The following is a 21,848-nucleotide window of genomic DNA, read 5'->3' as shown; positions in this document are numbered from 1 at the left end:
ACCTAAAAATTTTGTTAACCCATTTTAACCATGCAATAAAATATTTTTGATTTTGATTTCTAATTTGAAATATTAGAATCAAAAAGTTCATAATAGATTGTATATCATAACTACAAAAATGTGTTCCCTACTCTCAACCCAAAACCCCTTGTATCTTAGGATCTAGATATTTTCACACAAGACGGTTTATCGATAACTTCTTACATCACTAGATTATCGACATTAAATGTCGACTATTGCCCATCACTTTTCTGGCTGTGTACGTATTTAGAAACTTGACTCCGCCCCTAAAATTAGTGCGATAGGGACAACTGCAGCTGAGGCGAAAAATCCTGCGTAAAAATGACAAAAATCGAGGTTTCGTAGTCCTCTTTTTCCTCCCCCAAAACTTAACCAATCGTAACCAAATTTGGAAATCTAAATGATTATGAAATTATCTGTGTCGGACCGTTTTGCTTTTTTGGCTAATTGATATCAGTTTTGAATACCACGCCTCTCATTGCGGCATAGTCTATTAGGCCATTTTGGCCGTTTTTGAAGGGCTCTAGCGCCTTAAAAAACAAAAATATCAAAAAAAGCAAAACGGTCCGACACAGATATTGACAATATTAATCTGTGTTGAAAAAATCATTGCTCTAGCTTCAAAAACCACGGAGGAAAACGAGGACTACGTTTGTATGGAGGAATGACCACTCCTGTTGGCTCTTAAGGGTGACTTGCTAAAAATGTAGGTACACATAGCTAAGAACGTATCTAAATTCAAGTTGTGTTAGACTAAAGTAGATTGTTACTAAGTACTTAAATTAAAAAAAAGTATTACGCTTTTTTTGCCGCCGATATTAGACACAGTATGTATTTAAATGAGTCAATTACTCTTTCAATAGTCTTCATGAAAATTGTAAATTATTGCCTTTTGTATGTTCGCGGAAAGATTTTGGCCAATTTATTTTCTAGGAACCAAGGTCTTTGTGACATTGAATGTGAGTTCGTAAACATTTAATTTAGTTTAGGAGATGGTCATTTAGGATCTGTCTTCACCACATGAACAAGTGTTAGGGTGATTCACTTTTGTATGGAGAAAAAAAAGTTGTAATATTTTTCCTGACTTTGCTCACCAATGGAGTCTCCCCACACTAAAAACAATCTATTTCAATTTTCAGAAGAATCGAATAACGTTTAGAGGTTGCACAAGTTGAAAAGGTAAAGTGAGAACCCCATACATTGCGTGAAAATGAACTATGTTCTTAAATGACAAAATATAATGAACTGATACTAAAATCGAATGAGAAAACTGAATTTTGCGTCTAAAACACGATAAAAGCACTTTTCCTTTGGAAACAGGTGGAAAAACTGAAAAATCTTAATTAGAACATTTATCGAGTAACCAAAATCCAAGTTTACTACTAATTTTAAAATTTATTTATATGTAGAAGGTTCAGTATCACACTACTCTCCGCTTTGATGGTAGCCGCTTAAACCATTTTCTACCCTCCGATGTAGAGTCGTTGGTTATTTGAAAAATCTTTGTTGATGTTGTGCAACCTCTAAATGTTGACCGATTTTAATTATTTTTAACGTATTATATTTTTATATCAGTTAGAACAAGAATTCGAGCAAAGTCAGATGAAAATCGAAAATTCGGAAAAATGAAACACCCTAACAAGTGTCAATGGATTTAAAGCGTAGAAGTATGGTAAGAAGCGTTGGAGTAACATCAAAAGCGGGGTAGTGTAATTCTTGCTAAAGTATGAAGTGCTTCTATATGTATCATAATGACACCATTCAGAAGTAAAAACACATAAAATATAAAAAAAAAAAAATTTTTATATTCCTCTTAAAGCTTAAACCGCTAAACCAATTTAGTTAAAATTTGGTACAGAGATAGTTTGAGTTCCAGCCTTCCAGGGAATAACATAGCCTACTTTAAATCTCAGAAATCATCCTTTAAGGGTGTGAAAAGGGAGGTGGAAATTTGTATGGGGATTCAATAACCGCTGAACCGATTTAGATAAAATTTGGTATAGAGATATTTTGAGTCCCGGGGAAGAACATAGGATAGCTTTTATTAAAAAAAAATCTCTTAAAAGTGAAAAGGAAGGTGTAAGATTGTATGGGGAATCCATAACGCGTCGGCCTAATTCGCAAACCTCGTAACTCAATCTGACCAAATTTTACAGGAGGCACAAAAAACTTGATTACCAAAAATTTTGCATGAAGACTTGCTTAGATTTTTTTTTACATAATTTTAAGTTAAATTTAGCCGTCAGATTGTTAAAACCAATTTTTGTTTAAATCACCTGAACCTGGAAAATGAGGAGTTACGAGTTTTTCTTGAAAATTTTCGAAAGTTAATCGGGAGTTAAGAGTTATCCTTGAAAATAGAGGATAATCTTTTGATCTGAACAAGGTAATTGTGGATCAAAAAATATATTATTTTATTAAACTTTAAACAGAAAAGCCTCTTTACGCAAAACTGACGTGCAGTCACAACGCCATTGCAGACTGTACTGAAGGGAGTGGCGGGGGGGGAGAGATACGAGTTATTCCTTTTACAAAATAGCGGTCGGGAGTTGCGAGGTTTTCTATTTTGCTTATTAAACGTAAACGGTTTCTTTTTGGTACCTATTTAAGAGTTTTGCCGTTAGATGCGTTCAGAATAGTACTATCAAAAAGTGTCAAAACATGATTATCAAAAAAAAACGCCATCGCAAACTGTACTGGAGGGAGTGGCGGGGTGGAGATACGAGGTATTCCTTTTACAAAATAGCGGTCGGGAGTTGCGAGGTTTTCTATTTTGCTTTTTAAACGTAAACGGTTTATTTTTGGTATTTAAGAGTTTTGCCGTTAGATGCGTTCAGAAAAGTACTATCTAAAAGTGTCAAAACATGATTTTCAAAAAAAATGGAGTTACGAGGTATGCGAATTAGGCCGACGATTACGGCTGAACCGATTTAGATGAAATCTACGTCTACATCTTTGATTTACTTGAAAATGATACTAAACTTGACATAGAACCTAAAGTTAAACAAGTATTAACATCAGACGTCGCCGACGCTTAAAACCCCCCCACCCCCCACCTGCATCAACAATCTGGGTGGCTCCACTTCTTAAATCCATCCTTGGGTCCTAAGGACCAATCCTGCCAAAGGAAATATCTTGTTCATGCAACGCCGTGGTTGACCTTTTTATGCTCTGAGCACACTCAACTAATGTATTTGCCATTTTCAAAATTACCGGTCACAGAAGACAAGCTCTTGGTGACATTAATTAATAGTAGTGTAGGATTTCAAACGAAAGTACCTACTCGCCGTAGTTGATTTTTTAAATGTTGAAAATTGTTGGCTAGTTCGGCCTCAATAATAAACTAGTAAAATAGTTTAGTCCAAAAATTAAACGATATTTCAATTGAATTTTTAAATAACAAAAATGGACCCTCAGTCTGCTCGCCAAGAACGTAACATAATGCCGCGTTCGAAAGAAAGTTCAAGAAGAAAAAACCGGCCAAGTGCGAGTCGGACTCGCGTTTCTAGGGTTCCGTACATAAGTCCGACTCACGCTTGACTGCACATTTCTAATAGGTTTTCCTGTCATCTATAGGTAAAGAACTAATTTGTGTATTTTTTTTCAGAATTTTAGACCCAGTAGTTTCGGAGATAAAGGGGGGAATGGTCATTTTTTGGCTATTTTCTTAAATAACTTCGACCCTATGTATTTTAAAATTATAAAAAAAACATGTCTGTCTATCTTTGGGTCACTAATTTACATATGTGTACCAAATTTCAACTTAATTGGTCCAGTAGTTTCCGAGAAAATAGGCTGTGACAGACGGACAGACAGACAGACGCACGAGTGATTTTTCCTTTTGAGGTACGGAACCCTAAAAGTAGTCCCGTTTCAGTTTAATCATGAGTGAAAATCACATTTTGTTCATATTAATTACCTTAAAGGTCTCTGCCAACTACACCGTATCACACCATGACCGTGCTATGAACGTATCAGGCACGGAATGTAACACGATACGGACTACTATGCCCACTACACCGTGACCACATTGTTTCATATCCGTACATAACGGGTTTAGTGCCCGTAGTAAACGCGCATCATCCCCATAGCATCCGCCTATAATCCCCGTAGCATTCGCGTTTCATACCCTTAGTACCCGCGTTTTATCCGCGAGAGCATGACTCGTCAGAAAGAGCGAGCGAATAGTTATCAGACTGGTAAGAGCGAGCAGGAAATATAGCAACGCGTTTATAAAGGGCTTAGAACGGTCACCATACGCGGTTATAACCCGTATGCCCACCGTTTCGCCGCCTGCACGCACCGTTCTGGCAACGTTGCGTGCCATGCACGGAGTGTTTCGGCACCGGCAAAATATCCTCTCCGACAATTTTTGACGGTCCGTGCATGGCACGCTACGGGTATGGTCGGTGACGGAACGGGCTAGTGGGCATAGTCTCATACATTTTAATACAAAGATATTTTTTTTGCCTGACACGTTCATAGCACGGTCATGGTATGATACGGTGTAGTGGGCAGAGACCTTAAACCAGCAATAATATTATTTAAATCAGCTCTACTAAAGAGTAAAGAAACAGACTATTTTCAAGTTTTTAGTCATTGATGTAATGGTAAACATTTTCATATTATTTTAATAAAACTTTTATAGCAGTGGAACCAAGAGGAGACTAGGAAAGGAGGATATAAATAAAACACTTTCATTATTTTCGTCAGTACTTACAGTTTATTGAAGTTTTAAATATATTTAAGAGTATTTTCAGAACTCTGAAAATAAAATGATCTTCGTTAATTTTGCGCTAATTTACCTCTTTTTAAAATTCTTAGTTAAGTATAATAAATTAGCATTCGATATATTTATTAAACACACTTACTTTTTGTTATGAATTAAAATAACACTATCCTAGTTCAAATAAGTACTTAAGAAATTGGACAATGATCTATATAAGAAAATTGAATTCATTTAGTTTAAAATTAATAATGAAAATGCAGTAATGTAAAATATTATAAGTCTTAAATATAAAAGCGATTTGTTAAAGCGATTGGGCAAAACCTTTGTTTTTTTAACACTAAGACGTTTTTAACGAGCGAAGTTGTAATAGGATATTTTCATAACATTTTATTATATACCTATATTTTTATCAATCGATCTAACAAACCGAATAGACTATGAAGTGGATGATAAAGATTGAAAATAAAAATTTTTGAACATATTTGTAGGTACGTAATTTAACATCTCAACGCAACAACACCAGTGTACTTCATATTTCATCCACTCGTGTCTCAATTTATCGGTCCTTTAATTGCGTCTGCGTTTGTCACCTTTGTTGTACCCGGCGTGTTGCTGGTCAACTTTTCCATTGTCGTTAGCGATGACACTGGATGCTCCTTTGTCTTCAACCACCCTCCCGTTGACAATTTTTGTGCTCTTTGATGACGACACTGAATAACCGCTATAGCTTTCTCCTTTGCCAGGCTTATGGTTTTTAATGTCTTCGATGTTGATGGGTTCTATAGGGTCGAATTTGATTGGTTCAAATTTGATCGGCTTAAACTTGATTGGTTCAAATTTCGGCATCTGTAATTGCAAGAAATTAATTAGATAATACATGGAGGCAGCGAGCTTTTCAGGTTGAACCTGTTCTGGAAACAGCCGGCCTAGCCAAGGTTACAATCGCTATCGCTTCGACAACGAAAAGCTTTATGTCTCTCTATCACTCTTCCATATTAGTGTGAAAGTGACAGTTGCATTTCGATCGCTACGGAGCGTAAGCGATTGGCATCTTGGCTACGCGGCCAGCTCAGCCACTACAGAGTTACTTTTTGCAGTAAATAATAGCTTGTACCTATATAGGTTGTAGGCGTTTGTTTTTCATTAAGTCACCGTGAGTTCAGGTCCTTCTCCGAACGCATCTCGCTGAGCACTGAGACGACGGCCGTGCGTGCCCAGGATCGCAGATATCATTGCTTCTGAATTGTTATTTTTAGTTAGTACGAACAAAAAAAGTAATCGATTAATTCGGTCAAAATAAAATTGCGCGCATGGTATAATAATATACTCCGCCTGGTACTCCATTCCCGTCTTTTCTAGGTCACCTAACTGACACGGGCTTACGTCATCATGCGACAGCGCTATATGATAATATGCGATAGCGCTATATATAGCGGCCATGTTGTTGTGACGTAGGCCCGTGTCACTCTGGGAATGGAAGACCATGTTTTATTAGACTATGATTGCGCGTATTTATAGAAGCAATTTTCATGTTAATCGTTTTTGTGCTAAAATTAATAAAAATTTTAAATGGTGCGTTTTAGACCTATATTCGTGATATTTTTTCGAGTGAAAGTTGTTTAATCTGGTTCCGAATCAATGAAGTTACTAAGAGAAAGGCTTCAAGATTGCTAGGTTCATATTTTCTGGCAATCGTATTATGATCTACAAAAGCGCTACGATTTTTCAAAAACTCTGCTGGCTGAACTCACTGCTCCTTAAATCTAATAAAAACTATCATCGGGCTAACAATAATTTACTTAATTTGACTTATAATCGCGCATTTTTGTGAAGTGTATTTTTATCGAACATAGGTAGTTGTTTAACTAAGGATTACGGCTGTTATTATTATTATGTATGGAGGGGCAGAAGTAACCTCTTAATATCCTGTTAGGAAGTAAACAGTCCTCATTATTTCAAATTTGCGGCCGTTATTCGACCACTCTAATTATTCCTCTAGCGAAACTTATTTCCAAACTACTCGTAATATGAAAATATAATAGAATAACAACAAATAACGAGTGGCGAGTCACCGCCTTCCTCGATAACTATGGCAGTTGCCCAGATCTCTTAGCCCGGTCTCATTGTCTGCCCAAATTTAAACCACCACACTGTTAGAAGTGATAGAGGCAGAAAACGAAATTACGATATTCGATTTTCGCGGTATGCCCTCAGTTCTCTTTCCATTTTTCTGCGATAGCCTCCAATGCCTGGATATTGCCAGCAATATATGACGCGAAAAAAAAATTAAAACATGACAAATGATCAGCCTTCGGCGAGGACGCCATTACTTGAGATTCTCTCTTTTTTGCAATGCATAACTCAATTAGTAATTTAGCATTTCAATTAATCTGCCACTTTGCATAGGATTGATTTGGTGAAATTTAAGCTCGGCATTTAAAATATTAACCACAATATTTTAAGCCCAAACCATCCTCAAATAAGTAAGTGAATGATTACCTTAATTTTTTTCATTTTTGGGAATTCAGGAAACTGGAAATCAAATTATATTCATAAGTTTTCTGGGTACTATTAAGTGATTGCTAAGTGAGTTATGTAAAGAAAAGTATGCCATTGTTCCTTATGTACCTATACCTAAACCCTTAACTTTAATATAATACTGCGTTTAATAATATATTATGTTCTTCCATGTATTAATATTTTTGGAGAAATAATGTAGGCCTTAGAATAGTAAACCCTGGCATTCTAGTTCCAGGAAGCCATCCTGTTACAATTTGAAGCTGAACTAGGTATCTTCGTAAGCCAAAAGGACACTTAAAATTTCACAGAACGCGTTAGTTCGTCGTTCTCTACGCTTTCCAATACCTTCTAGGCTTTATTATTCTAATATTTAGGTCTCCAAAGAAAACAGGAACCCATTCTGCTCTGAACGGCTGATATTCGTACACATAAACGCCGTAACGACATTTGGAAAACCACTCTTAATTTAGAATTTGTAGCACGAGAATAAGAAAACAATTGAATGAGTTATACAATTGCGGTTACGGCTGTTATGCGTGGTGAGGCAGTAACGAATTAGAAAAATTTATGCAATTACATGTTTGCTCACTTTAGGTATCTGCAACAATTAAAATTCAAAATTGGAATTAGAAACTTTTATTAAAGAACTCCCGCTACGTTAGTCTAGTAAAACAGTATAAAACTAAAAGAATAGTTCGTCTTTGTACTCAAAATAAAAATGTATGTGTTAGTGTTGAATAGTATAGTAGCAGTGTTGTATGATTGATGGTATTGGGTAGTGTGGGGGAAATGGAGGGGACTTTACCACACCGGCCTGACCCTGAAAAAAAAACATTTTTTTAATAATATTTCAAAGAAAAACAAATAGATAACTGCCCGCTGGGGCTACCTGTAGAAATATGAGAATATAATAAATAGTTATTTGTCTTTACAAGGGGTAAAGTGGTTGTTTAACTCCTTGTGTTAATATTGATAAGCGAGCAAGCGAAATATTCCAAAATTCGAAAAGTGGAATCTCAAGCGTTGCGAGGGTTTCAAAGCACGAGAGTTAAACAAACTTTGCTACCGAGCACAAGATGTACTATTAGATAAATGTGGAAGAGCTTCCTGTCACAGGTATTATACATACTTACTAGGCTAGGAAGTCCCAACCATGAGAGTGTTGTGTTGTATACTACTAATTTAACGAAATAAATGGTTTTTGATTATTTTTTGCAATCTCTTTTTGATTAATTTCTTTGGCTTCAGTTTATTTACAAGAAACAAAGATTTAAAACTATCAATACTCAATAAATACAAAAAATACTAGAATACCTAAACGGAATCCTGTGCCGTGCGTAAATTACACTTGCTTGTAAATAGGATACGAAGGTGAAGTAAACATGACTATGTAGAACAATAAAACTTAATGAACAGTTGAGTACATAACGTTTTACTCGTAAAATTATGCGTCACTTGTTTTCGTTATTTTCTAGAACAAAAGTACACGCTCGTATAAAGAAATGTAGGTATGTATAAGTACTTAAGTGACTATTTCGTTCACGAGCGTATATTTCTTTGATTTTCAATCGTAGGAAAAAAAATCCTATTGATTACTGGAATTAAAAGCAATCGCTGCTTTGTCGATAAAATTATCAATATTGTTCGTTGTTCGAGAAAAACGCTAGTGGACGGAATAGTCCCCATGGGACAACAGCGCCTATTTGATATTCATCAAATTCACGAGTAGAGCTTCGCGTAAGCGTTAGAGGCCCTTTCAAAGTGACCATGCTTTTCTTTTCCTTACTAGGAAAAGCGTTCATGATGGAAAGTTCCGCTAAGTACTTAAGTATATTTATTTTGTATTCGTCGAGTAGACGCGCTTGCACATTGCCCTTATTGTATTATTAATTATATAACTAAACACTAGATCAAATGTTACTTACTGGATAGGTTTGTTGAGATCAGGTGGTGCATTGCCGTCTGAAATCAATAAACAATTGAAATGATTATGAAATCAGCACTTCAGATATTTTTAGCTTAAAAGTCACTAGGGAAATAAATTCGGTCATCCAAGTCATATTTTAATACAACTTTATGTGAAAAAACAACGGGTTGCACTCCGGGAGTGCCGACAGAAGTGAAAACTCAATGACTAGTCCAAAATGTCTGCAGCACTATGTATAAATTGACCTATCCTCCTTTCTATTGAAAAACTTTAGTTCCGAAATTGCTGGCCAGTGAGCTTAAATTTGTAGCGTTAATTGTTTAAAATTCGAATAGAAATTGTAAAGTTACCTTGCAGACCTCGCATCTAAATATATTTGGTCATGATATTTTGAGTTTTATTCACCAGTACTAGAGTTCACTTTTATTAGCGATTTCATCAAGATGTAGCTTTATTGAATTATATTGGAGTAATATAAAGTTAGAATGTAACTGTGAGATCCTCGTATTTCAGCCCGTACAAGATTAGAACATTGAGCTTTATTGCTTAATATTAAAGTCCAGTTTTAAATAATTGACCTGATTATGATACATTATAATTAAAGTTCTTTGGTGAATAAAAACGAAACAGCAAGCTCAGGCATGCATTTTGGCCGCGCGGTAGAAAGAGAGGGTTACGCGTTACGCGTTACGCTGTCTCGAGTTTAACATTTTTTCCCCACTTCAAAAAGTGCACAGCGCCGCTAAAGAAGTTTTCACTTCAAAACTACTATTTTAATAAAAACCTCATACACTTTTAACGTGTTTTTTTGTAGTAAGTGCATAATGAAAACTTTAGAGAGCTTTTTGCTAATAACCGTCTTTTTGTCTTCTTTCTATCTATAGCAATATCTCTTTGAGTAAATAATTGAGACAAAATTCTTTTCGTCGTCTTGTTTTTTGTCCCAAAAAAATGTGACGGAGTGGAGCTTTTTGTATGGGGTGAAATTTAATTTTAATTTTGCTCATGTGAACCTACAGCTAGAAAGACATGCAATGCAATAGCACTTGACTTTTTTTATTTATTTGATAAAAGACGAAAATACAAGCGTGACCGAGTGGTCAGATTGGTCCAATTACTGTGATCGTAATCGAAAAATTGACTGTCTCATGCATCTAGTTTTATTTACATCTTTTTGGAATGTACAATGTATCTTTCATTGGGTACTAATAGCAACACAACTCGTTATCAGAAATGTAAAAAAAAATATACGAGTAAGTATTTCAATTTGTTACGATATCAAAAACTGTCAACTTTGTTACTTACGTTTCCACTCCTGGACCTTTCCATCCTGGTTGGTGAGGACCGAAGTGCCTCCCTCTTTCACGACTTTCCCGTTCTTGTCTACGTATGATTTGCTGCTGGACGACACCATCACACCGTTGTACACGCCGTTCGGCCCTGGCTTCGCTTTCTTAATCTCGTCAGCGGATATTATAGGGGGCATCGGGAAATTAAAAGCATTAGGAGCGAATGGTTGCATTGGTGGGATCGGTTGGATAGGAGCGAAGGGTTCGAAAGGAGGGAATGGGGCGAACGGGAGTTGGGGAGGGGTGGGCGGCACAGGCATTTGCATCTGTAAAGTGAGTTTAGTTCAGAGTGTGAGAAACAAAGACGAACATTTTAGTTGCGCTATCATGTGCCTATTTATAGAGAGGTCCGGTTAAGGACCCATACTTACTTTAAATGGTTTAAATCTGAAATAAAAACAAAGCATAATCAGTAATATACTTAAATTCTTAATTCTTATTATTTCCGGTTAAGATTTCACAATATAGCCATATAATAAAGGAATAGTGAGTACCTCGATAACCACCAATTCGATACTATTATGATAGATTTTTCTAGGGGAAGATCGCCAATGAGAAGGACCGACCAAATAAAAGCCAGTGTGTCGGCCACAGTAAGCGAATGCTCACGGAAAGTAGCTCTACGCGAGAAATGGCGACGCGTCGTTAAGCGACTCGCTGAAAAATTTACATAGTGGCCACGAACACTGCGAAGAGTGTAACGAAGAAGAAGATGATAGATTTTAGGATCTTTCTTACTTTGCGCCCCAAAACTACACTGTTAATGAATTAACCAAGAGCGAAAGCTAACTGGATAGTTTAAAAATAAAATACTTACGCAGGGAAATCGTCGTTGGTGTCAGGTTCCCAGACAAATTTAGCTATGGACAAAAAAAAATACTTCATTGTTAATTAAATCAAATTATAAATATACCTAATAAATATTAAAAGGCAATCTTTCACAGATCAACCTTAGGTCCCACTCTTACTAGACTCAAGTCTTAGTCCCACAGTAAGTTCAATAAAGATTGTGTTGTGGGTAGGTACTAGATGACGATACGGTGGACGTGGACTGTATAATGTAAGATGAGATGATGAAATCACGTATTATCGAACACTTATTATATTTAATAATTTTACAATAAAAATATACCACAATATCGATCGGAGACAAAGGCAGACCCACACCAAAGAATAGTATTAGTAGGTAGGCAGACTGAGACATGTGACATTGGAAAACAAAATAATAAAAAGTATAAAGATTTGCCAAAAAATCACAAAAGAGGTCGCATGCGAGTCGCCAACAATTTATTATGCATAGGCACTTGCGATCTAGTTTCAGATAGATCAAAGATCAAAAGATCAAATTTATTGAATAATAGTTCATATTACAAGTCTTCAACAATAAGGTCAATTGTCAAAGAAAAGTTACCAAAACTTCCTTAAAAATCTTGTTAAGTATATCACCTAAAATAATCTTACTAGTTATGTAGGTATTTTACCTAATTCTGAAAAGAATTTTATTTAATAAGAAAAACAGCACACAGGTTTTAATCACAATTATTTATTCACTATAAAATTAAACTTTGTGTGCTTTGACTATTCATTAACTGCTCAAACTAATTTAGAAGCAACTCAAAGGATGACGCAATACGTGCAAGTCTATCAGAGCAACTCACCGTTGGCACAGCCGATGAGCACTGCAGCAACAATGAGGAATTGCATGGACGCCATGATCGGCGTAATAACTATTTCTTTTACAATCTTATTTCAGAGTACTCGGGTTACCGGGGCAGGCGAATACAGACTGGATACCGATGCACCGACTTTGCTTTTAAGTATTATCAAAGCGAGACACCTGCTGATTAAACAGTGTGTCGAATGTAGGCTTCACGCACCTCAATGGTCCCTGAAAACACAATATAATACAGACAATATCTTCGTTCAACATGGCTCAACCCCAATCTCAAAACAAATGCAAAACGAATCAGGGAAGCTTTATTCCATATGACTCAGAGATTCTAATGAGATTTTATATACATTCTGCTCACAACTCACCACGTAATTCTTAGAACGTAGGTATTTTCTTTATAAAATGACGCATGTACTTTAAACGCGAAAATTACACGCAACAATGCTTTGATATTGACACAACTGAGGCAACTGAATAACATGAATAAGCGACTGAAAAATTTAAACATTATGTGAAACGTGACAGAACGTTGAAAAATACTGAGAATTATTTTTATTTGCATGTTTTATTGCGTTTTTACAACCGCATCGGTGATGTCCTACATTTCCATCATTAATATGGCAGATGAAGATTATAAATTATTATGCATATATAATAATATATATATTCACATTTTTACAATTTTGATTCGACTAGACACTCTAGACAGTTCTAACGTTATTGTTTTGGAAGCAATATAATAGGTATTAACCCTGCACTTGCACTGCTAAATCGAATAATAACTACTTATAACAATAATATAGACGTACTCGTACATGTTAGTAAACTGGTAAGATAATCTTTACGGAGCCTTTCGTTTGTGCAATGGGACTGCGCATTCAAGATATATTTTTAGATCACTAAACTTTATTTGAGTTTTGAGTCAATATTGTATACATACTAGTATTGGGAGCTTCAATGATAATAATAATCTCTCATAACTTTAAACAGCGGCGATGAGGCGACTTGCGTAGCATGTTAGAGTTCCACTTTACATGGCATTAAACTAAACTCATTTTCCAGACGGTGGATATCGAATCGGATCCGCTATACCTAGTAGGTTGAGTAAGGTCATTTAGCATGCACTTTAGTCTCAGGCGATGCCGCTTGGCACGATTGTTCCTTAGGTCAAACAAAGTTGATCTGTACGGATATGATGGTCGTTCTTGTCTACGTGACAGCGTGATAAAACGGTGTCCGTCACTTTCTATCCCACGGTGTTAAAAAGTGACAGTTATTTTATCACCTGGATAAAGATGGATAAAGCCATCCATAATACGCTGGCTGGCCCGGTAGCCGCAAATCGGGAGGAGAAAGTTTGTATGGAAGAAAAATAAAAACAACAAATTTGTACCAAAAAAGGGCAAAAACGCATATAAAAATTATTAAAACATTATATTTAAACTTATAAAATGTCAAATTCAGTGTTTTAGTAAACATTTTTAATCTTTGACTTTGGGCATAGTTCCATTTGTATGGAAATCGTTACCGCCACGCGCTATAAATAATTTTTTTATTACGAAAAAATGTATGAATGCCTACTAAAAAGTGATATTTATCTGAATAAAGAATACATGGGCTACATCGTCCAATTTTTTATTTAGTACAAATCGCCACATTGTGATTGTAACATCCAAAATTGTCACAAACTACATAACATTTTCATTTCTTGTACAAAAATATTTTTTTTTGTATATTAAGGTATAATAATGATTTCGAAAATGAATTCCCCGTCCCTAAATTATACGAAAATGATATATGTATAACTTGCCCTAGTTGCTAAGACTAGGAAGGAATATAGCACAGATTGGACCTGGGGAGCCGACCCTTTCAGCCCCCCCTTTTTGGGGGGTCTGCATGGTACGATCTCCCGGCTACCGGGCCAGATCAACTTTGTTTGACCTTAGGAACAATCGTGCCAAGCGGCATCGCCTGAGACTAAAGTGCATGGTGTTCCATACATTTGTGTTCCTTACTAAACCTACTACTATACTTATTGACAACATTGTCAAAACACAAAACTGTTCAACGGAATAAACTCGTGTCTTTTAACTCCTGTTATTTCACCTTTGTTTTGATCATTGTTTCACTAATATTCTTTGTTTATTAACAAAACAATTTTAATTGTTTATAACTCGCGTTCCATGTTTAAGTATGTCTTGTTGAGGGCATGCTGCCTCTCCTTTGGAACTAATAATGTTTACGAAGAACGCCTAATGCGGAATGTAGGATTGGTAATACACGCTCGATAAGCAAACACAATTCATTTCTGACATAGCTCATAAAATCTAAATGCCTTTAAAGCAAGAGCAACATATTTCATTAAAAAGGAATTCTAGTTGTACTGGTTCGATGATCAGTTAATATGTAATGTATATACATTTCATATACTTAAGTTACAACTAGTGGCTCAGAGAAGACTTCGAATCGACAAAAAATAAATAGATAATTATATAATTTTCCCACAAAATTTCACAAGAACTGGTGAAGAGGTGTATACAGCCGGATAGACGTATGAAAATTACGAAATCCTTTTTTGCTCAAGCTGAAACAGGGACGCTTCGCTACCGCTTCGAGCTCACTCGGCCAATTAAGTGCTTTAGTTTAAATTAGTAATATTTATGTTACCCAGACTCTATTTTTTAAATAGCATCGTCGGAATTTCCCTATTATATATGTGTTTTGATCCGTTCGTAATAGTCTGTGATGTCTAAGCAATTTCAATTAGCTATATTAATTGAATTTTGATACGATTTGTATTGATGTGACGATGTATTGTAAATGCAAAGTACAAAGATGTATTTTAAGTACAAAGTTTTGGAATTGAAATGAAATAAACACTGTAACAAGTAGATTAGTTAGTAGAGGGTTAAGGTACATTTTTGGTGCCGTAGTGACCAGGATTAAATATATAAATAGTTTGTTACATAAAGTTAGCCTCTTGGGCTACATTTTTGCTGCCGTAAGAAAACTGGAATGTGAGTTGATTTGATTTGGATTTAATTAAATATAAAATAAAATATTCCTATATACTAGTATCTAACTACAATATCAATTTCTCCTCCTCGTGGCTTCATTGTATTGGCGTAGCTTGCGTGTTAGGGATTTACATCACCTGAAACAAACATAAAAATACATTAGTATAAATAGACAAATAAAACTAGCTAAAAATACAATGCGTTATACGAGTCCAAAAGAAAGTAGGGGGCGATAGTTAAATTTTAACAATCAAATATATGCATATTTGTATATGTACGGACATATACATATATGTATTAAAACTAAACTATGTTTATTTAAAGTTCCGCAGCTCATCAATTCGCCGTACAAATCCTTATTGATACCGGATTCGTATTTCGTAAAATGCTACAAAAGCATTTCAAAACCATTTTAACATTTGGCTTTACCACATGACATCATCACCTCGCTACTCGTGACGATTTTCTTTCTCTTAAATATGAGTTATACCTACCGTCTGTAAATTTGTACCTGCCTACCTTTATTGTATCATACTTAGCAACTTTTACTATTGACCAAACCGCGAAAATATTGGCTGTATTTTACATTTCGGCTGATCAGGAAGTAGGTAGCCGTAGGGCTACCATGAGTTAACACTTGACGTTTACGCTATACTAGCGACTGCGTGAACTCGATCGCAGTCCATCTCGTTTGCACAGATGGATTGGTGCAGTCAAGTTTTCGCAGTCGTTAGCGTAAATTTCAAATGTCTGTGTTTTCTATGGAAGAGCCTATAGGTATACTATATGCCCCACTGCTGGGCAAAGGCCTTCCTCTTTCTTCCACGCGTCTCGTTTTATGGCAATATTAGGCCAATCTTTCCGAAAGACGTCAAGACCGTGCCGGCACCTCCTTCAAGTATACATAGGCCGGGGAACAAACTTTGAATTGTTCGAGAACATCACATTATGTCCTACAGTATATTTGTGTTTGGAATATTATAGAACACTATTGTGTGAATGTATGTGTAAAGTTATCTCAAAAAAATATATTGAGATTTTTCGAAAAAAAAAATTTAAAAATGTAGTTTTTAATAAGATGTAAACATTAAATTGTACAGTAGTGATTTTTTATTCAAAGAGCAAAACTAAATATTTTACTCTGTAAGTAAAATATCCCCCACTTTTTTAGTGGTGCATACGTCACGAGCAATAAAAATGTTTAAAATAAATGTGGTATTATCTATGAAAAGGGACCTTATTGTCGATGGCGCTTACGACACTAACATCGATGAGCACAAAACGTAGTAGTTTAAAATTGGGGATTCTGGCCCATTTTAGTTATTTTGATTTCCAATTTAGCAATTAAGTTTCTTTGATTACTGGAACATTCAATGTTGCCGTCTATCCAATGCGGAGGTCAATTTATGTTATGTGACGCTGATGAACTTATCAGTCATCGGGTTTAAAGGTCCCTTTGTAGTTTTTTGTAAATAACTCGTAAACGGTGACCTGTAGCAAAAATGTTCTGATACATAAGTAATCTGCGTAAAATTGTCTACATTAAATATTCTATACACTTTTTCGCTAGGATCAGTATTTAAAAAAATATTTAAGGTAAAAAGTTAAATATGATCAATTGTTAATATTTTTTGTAAATAACTCGTAAACGGTGGCCTGTACCAAAAAATGTTCTGATACATAAGTAATCTACTTAAAATCTACTCACACCAGAGGATGCTGAAGAAAACGCTAGGTTGAAGGAGAAGAAGATTGATCCTAGCGAAAAAGTGTATAGAATATTTAAGGCGCTCTTATACTCGAGTTTTACGTTTTCAAGGGGGTGAAGCAGACGAGTGGTAGAACGGGCAGGCGGGCGCCCCGCGCGGCGCACCGCACCATTCCCGCGCAGCACGTCTACGTCCTTATTCTGACGACATCGGTATTCTGAATCGTCAGTTCCGAGATTTTTAGTTCGGCAATTAATATTGAAAAAGATTTATTAGTAAATTCGAATTTTGATGAGTACTTAATGAAATTAAAAACCGGACAAGCGCGAGTCGGACTCGCCCACTGAGCCCACCGAGGGTTCCGTACTTTTTAGTATTTGTTGTTATAGCGGCAACAGAAATACATCATCTGTGAAAATTTCAACTGTCTAGCTATCACGGTTCGTGAGATACAGCCTGCTGACAGACGGACGGACGAACGGACGGACAGCGGAGTCTTACTAATAGGGTTCCGTTTTACCCTTTGGGTAGGGAACCCTAAAAATGGTAGGTAAGACGGTGAGGTCGGTGAGTGTACCTAAATAATTATTAATTATACGTATACAATATGAGTGTATACTTGACTGATCATGTTTTTGTAAAAATCGATTTCGACTGGCAAAACATATTATTTTTTGGCAACCGGGTTTTTTAACCTAATTAGACCCCGCTGAATCCGAAATTGCCAGTTGATTGATCGAATTCTTGACTGGAAGTGAGATAGTTGATATTAAAGGTCCTTTTTTTTAGTTTTTCGTAAATAACTCTTAAACGGTGGCGCATAGCAAAAATTTTCTTAAACATAAGTAATCTACATAAAATTGCCTACAAGAAAGATTCCGTACAATTTTTCGCTAGGATCAATATTCAAAGAGATATTAAGGCGGGAAAGTTAATTATAATCACTTTTTGAAGGTCTCTTTTTTAGTTTTTCGTAAATAACTCGTAAACGGTGGCCAATATAAAAAAAATAGTTAAACGTTAATAATCGACACAACATTTTCAATAAAAAAAGATTTAGTACATTTTTAGCAGGGATCAATATTTAAAAAGATAATAAAGAGGGAAAGTTAATTATAATAAATTCTAAGGTTCCTTGTTTTTATTTTTTCGTTAATAATTTGAAAAGTATGACTCATAGCAAAAACAAATTTTACACAAATAATAAACATAAAATTTCCGACAAGAAACATGTATAACACTTTTCGCTAGGATCAATATTTAAAAAGACAAAGCATCCGGTAAGTCAATTATAATCAATTTTAAAGTTCCTTTTTAGTTTTTTGTAAATAACTCGTAAACGGTGTCCCATAGCACAATAGGTTTTTATGAATAAATAATCTCCATAAAATTTTCTGCAAAAAACATCTGAACACTTTTCTCTAGGATCAATATTTAAAACGATATTAAAGGAAGAAAGTTAATCACAATCAGTTCACAGGTCGCTTTTTTTCGTAAATAACTCGTAAACGGTTGCAACGGGGGCAGTTGCAAAAAATATTATACATAAATATTGAACATAAAATTGTCCACAAAAAAGGTTTTGTACACTTTTTCGCTACGATCAATATTTAATGAGGTATTAAAGGGGGTAAGTTAATTATAATCAATTTCCAGGTCCCTATTTTAAGTTTTTCGTAAATGACTCGTAAACGGTGGCCCATAGCAAAATAGGTTCTTAATGTTAACTAACCCCCCTTGGCTAAAAAGTGGCCTCCATGTTTAAAATTCATTTGTTTACGTAAGATGTCCGTCTTTGGGTCACGAATTTACATGTATGTACCAAATTTCAACTTAATTGGTCCAGTACTTTTGAAGAAAATGGGCTGTGACAGACGGACAGACAGACAGACAGTCGTGCGCGGTCGGCCAAACGTCACTAACGGATGCTCGTATATTTTGCAATTTTAACGGGCAAAATGGAGAAAAGTGATACGAATACATTGCAAAACTTGCTAATAGACCTAATCAAACCGATCGAAAACAAAGTGTCGGAGTTAAGTGCAAAATTAGACGCCTTATTTGCTGAAATACGTGAAGTGAAATCAGTTTTACCGATCAAAAATACTGTGAGGTCAACCGATCTGTCCAATAACAGCGTAAACAACAGCGCCTCGTCTACACCATGCAGCGCGGTGTCGACACCGACTAGCCGTCCTGCTCGCACGCAGGCGCCTGCGCCGCGTAAAACGCGCGCTTCCGCCATCCGAACGAAAGAGAAGCTGGCTGCGCTTGTAAGCAAACCGTCAAATTTCAAACAAAAGAACCAGCTACCAAAACCGGAGTCCCAGCGCATACCGACCGCCATGACAATACAAAATGACAACACAAAAAATGCTGAAATTATCAAACCAAAAAGTGACCAAATTGTGAATGACATTGTACAAACGGATGATTTAAGTAAACAAGTGAATAATACCCCACATAACCCTGTACCGAAAACAAACAGTGAAAGTTCGTCTACCGAGCCCTCTAACAAAGAGACCCAGCCCGAAAAGCCTGGTTGGGAGCCCCCAAAGAGCCGTCACCAACGTCGGCGCAGTCATAAACCTGCCCCCGTATCAATATAGGGGACCGCAAAAAACACCGAGGTCGCCGGAGTAGAAGTGCTTAGATACTTACACGGGTGCTACTTCAAGTACGATTCAACGCCTGAAAACATTATTAGCCACCTAAGAAGTATTTGTGATGATGTCCAGTACACCGTGGAAGCTATACCATCGAAAAGAAATACTTACAAGTCATTCAAGATAGGCATACCTACAAATGTTTATGACAACTTCCTAACGGCATCTGCATGGCCCTTAAACACCTGCATAACCGATGGCGGCCCTTTCTCCGACCCAGGGAGTCAAGAGCTCCCAATGCAGATGCCAACTAGTAGGACGCCCTCACCTGCAAACCTAAACAATGATAAAAGACCATTGCATAACACCGTACAAATGAAGATTTTACATCAAAACATAAATCGACTAGCAAACAAAACGTATAAAATTGAATCTGAACTACAGATAAGTGATCAAATTGACGTGCTTTGTTTTACTGAGCACTGGCTACAGGCTAATCAAATAGATTCTGTTAACATATTAAACTACAACCTGAGGGCCCAATTCTGCCGATCAACAAAGAACGGTGGAGGGAGCTGTATCTATGTCAGGACCGGAATCCCATGCATCGAGCGAAAAGAAGTCACGGACCTCGGAATTGAATCCCAGTTCGAGATCTGTGCTGTGGAGTGCATCGGACTTGACCTCGTCATCGTGTGTGTATACAGACCCCCGAGCGGTGATGTACCTTTATACCTATCTATGCTAAATAAACTTTTAAGTCTTAATTTTATTCAAAATTATAAGGTGATAATAACTGGTGATATCAACATTGATTTAATACCTAAATGTAGTAATGTAAAATCCCTATTAAATACAGTACATCAATTTGGGTTTAAGCAACTAGTAAATGTACCTACTAGGATAACTAATACATCAAAGACCTGTATCGATCACGCATATAGCAATATAAATAGAAATGACATTAAATCTGTATCGTGTTATGACTTGAATTTATCTGACCATCTCTGTGTATGTATAATTGTTGATATTTCAAATAATCGATTAACTCAATTAAATCACATTTCCAAAAGATCATTCACATTTCAACGAAAAAATGACTTCACTCAGTGTCTAAATTTTTATCAATGGGATCAAATTCTTAATAAAAGTGACTGCCCTAGCAAAACAACTGAACTCTTAATGAATGTCATCAAACATTATTATGATATCTGTTTTCCTATAAAAAAACATTTAGTAAAAAAATACTGTAAGTGTGTGGGTCAACGAAGCTGTAAAAACTTTACGTAAAAAGATAAACAAAACTAAACAGGTTTTATCATCGCACTCGCAATCTGACAGCACTGAGTCACGCACCGATCAGCTGACGCTGCAAAGTTTAGAATCTGACTACTGGACAACGTTGAGACAAGTACGTAGTAATTTTATTAACAACCTGATATCGAACAGTAATGGTGATAACATGTGTAGAAGTGTATGGCGGGTAATATCGGCAGAGACGGGCAAAAATATGAAATGCAAGGGCGGTGCAATTGATGTATTTGTTAGTAAGGCTGCGGGCGACAGCGTCGGCCAGCGCGCGGCCGCTGCCGCCGCGCAGCTAAACAGGTATTACATTGATGCGAATGTAAACAACTCAAACCCGTGCGCTCGCACCGCGCTCGCATATCTAGATCAATACCTACAAAATACACCGCCTGCACCCTACGTGTTTGAACCATTCACGTTGAATGAAATTTTAATAACATGTAAGAAAATTAAACGCAAAAAATCCAAAGACAATAATGACATGTCTACTGAAATTATTGACTGCTTCCCTCCGGTTGTAATCTCATTATTCCTATTATTATTCAATAAGTGCATTCACGCCGGAATATATCCTGATAGCCTAAAGGAAATTAAAGTACAGCCGGTTTACAAAGGCAAAGGTGAAATGCACCTACCTAAACATTTCCGTCCGATATCACTGATACCAGTTATTTCAAAAATATTTGAACGAATGATGAGCAATAGGATAATGAATCATATTACATCTAATAACCTATTAAACCGGCAGCAATATGCCTACCAACCCGGGCGGTCGACGGCGGACGCGGCGCGCGATGTTGTGACGCGGGTGCTGGCACACCTGGAGGGCGGGCGACAGGTCGCAGCGGTGTTCTGCGACCTGTCGCGCGCCTTCGAGATGATCGACCACTCACTCTTGCTAGCCAAACTCTCCCGCTACGGCTTCAGTGGAAGTTTTCATGACGCTGTTGCCTCGTTTCTAAGCAATCGAAGGCAAGCTACATACGTGCT

At 36.4% G+C, this 21,848-nt stretch overlaps 1 protein-coding gene across 1 annotated transcript; it reads right to left on the bottom strand.

Moving 5' to 3' along the window:
- Window positions 1-5,213: 5,213 nt before the first annotated feature.
- LOC134789533 (seroin-like) lies at window positions 5,214-12,434 on the bottom strand. The gene is given in 6 exon segments (XM_063760107.1): window positions 5,214-5,596; window positions 9,192-9,232; window positions 10,503-10,812; window positions 10,918-10,933; window positions 11,364-11,406; window positions 12,205-12,434. Coding segments are annotated over 6 exon segments (744 nt in total). The 5' UTR covers window positions 12,260-12,434; the 3' UTR covers window positions 5,214-5,317.
- Window positions 12,435-21,848: the final 9,414 nt, after the last annotated feature.

The sequence above is a fragment of the Cydia splendana genome, chromosome 4 (assembly GCF_910591565.1).
Source record: "Cydia splendana chromosome 4, ilCydSple1.2, whole genome shotgun sequence".
Taxonomy (NCBI): Eukaryota; Metazoa; Arthropoda; class Insecta; order Lepidoptera; family Tortricidae; genus Cydia; species Cydia splendana.
Note: the sequence above shows the minus strand (reverse complement) of the source record. Positions and strands in the feature narration are given on the sequence as shown.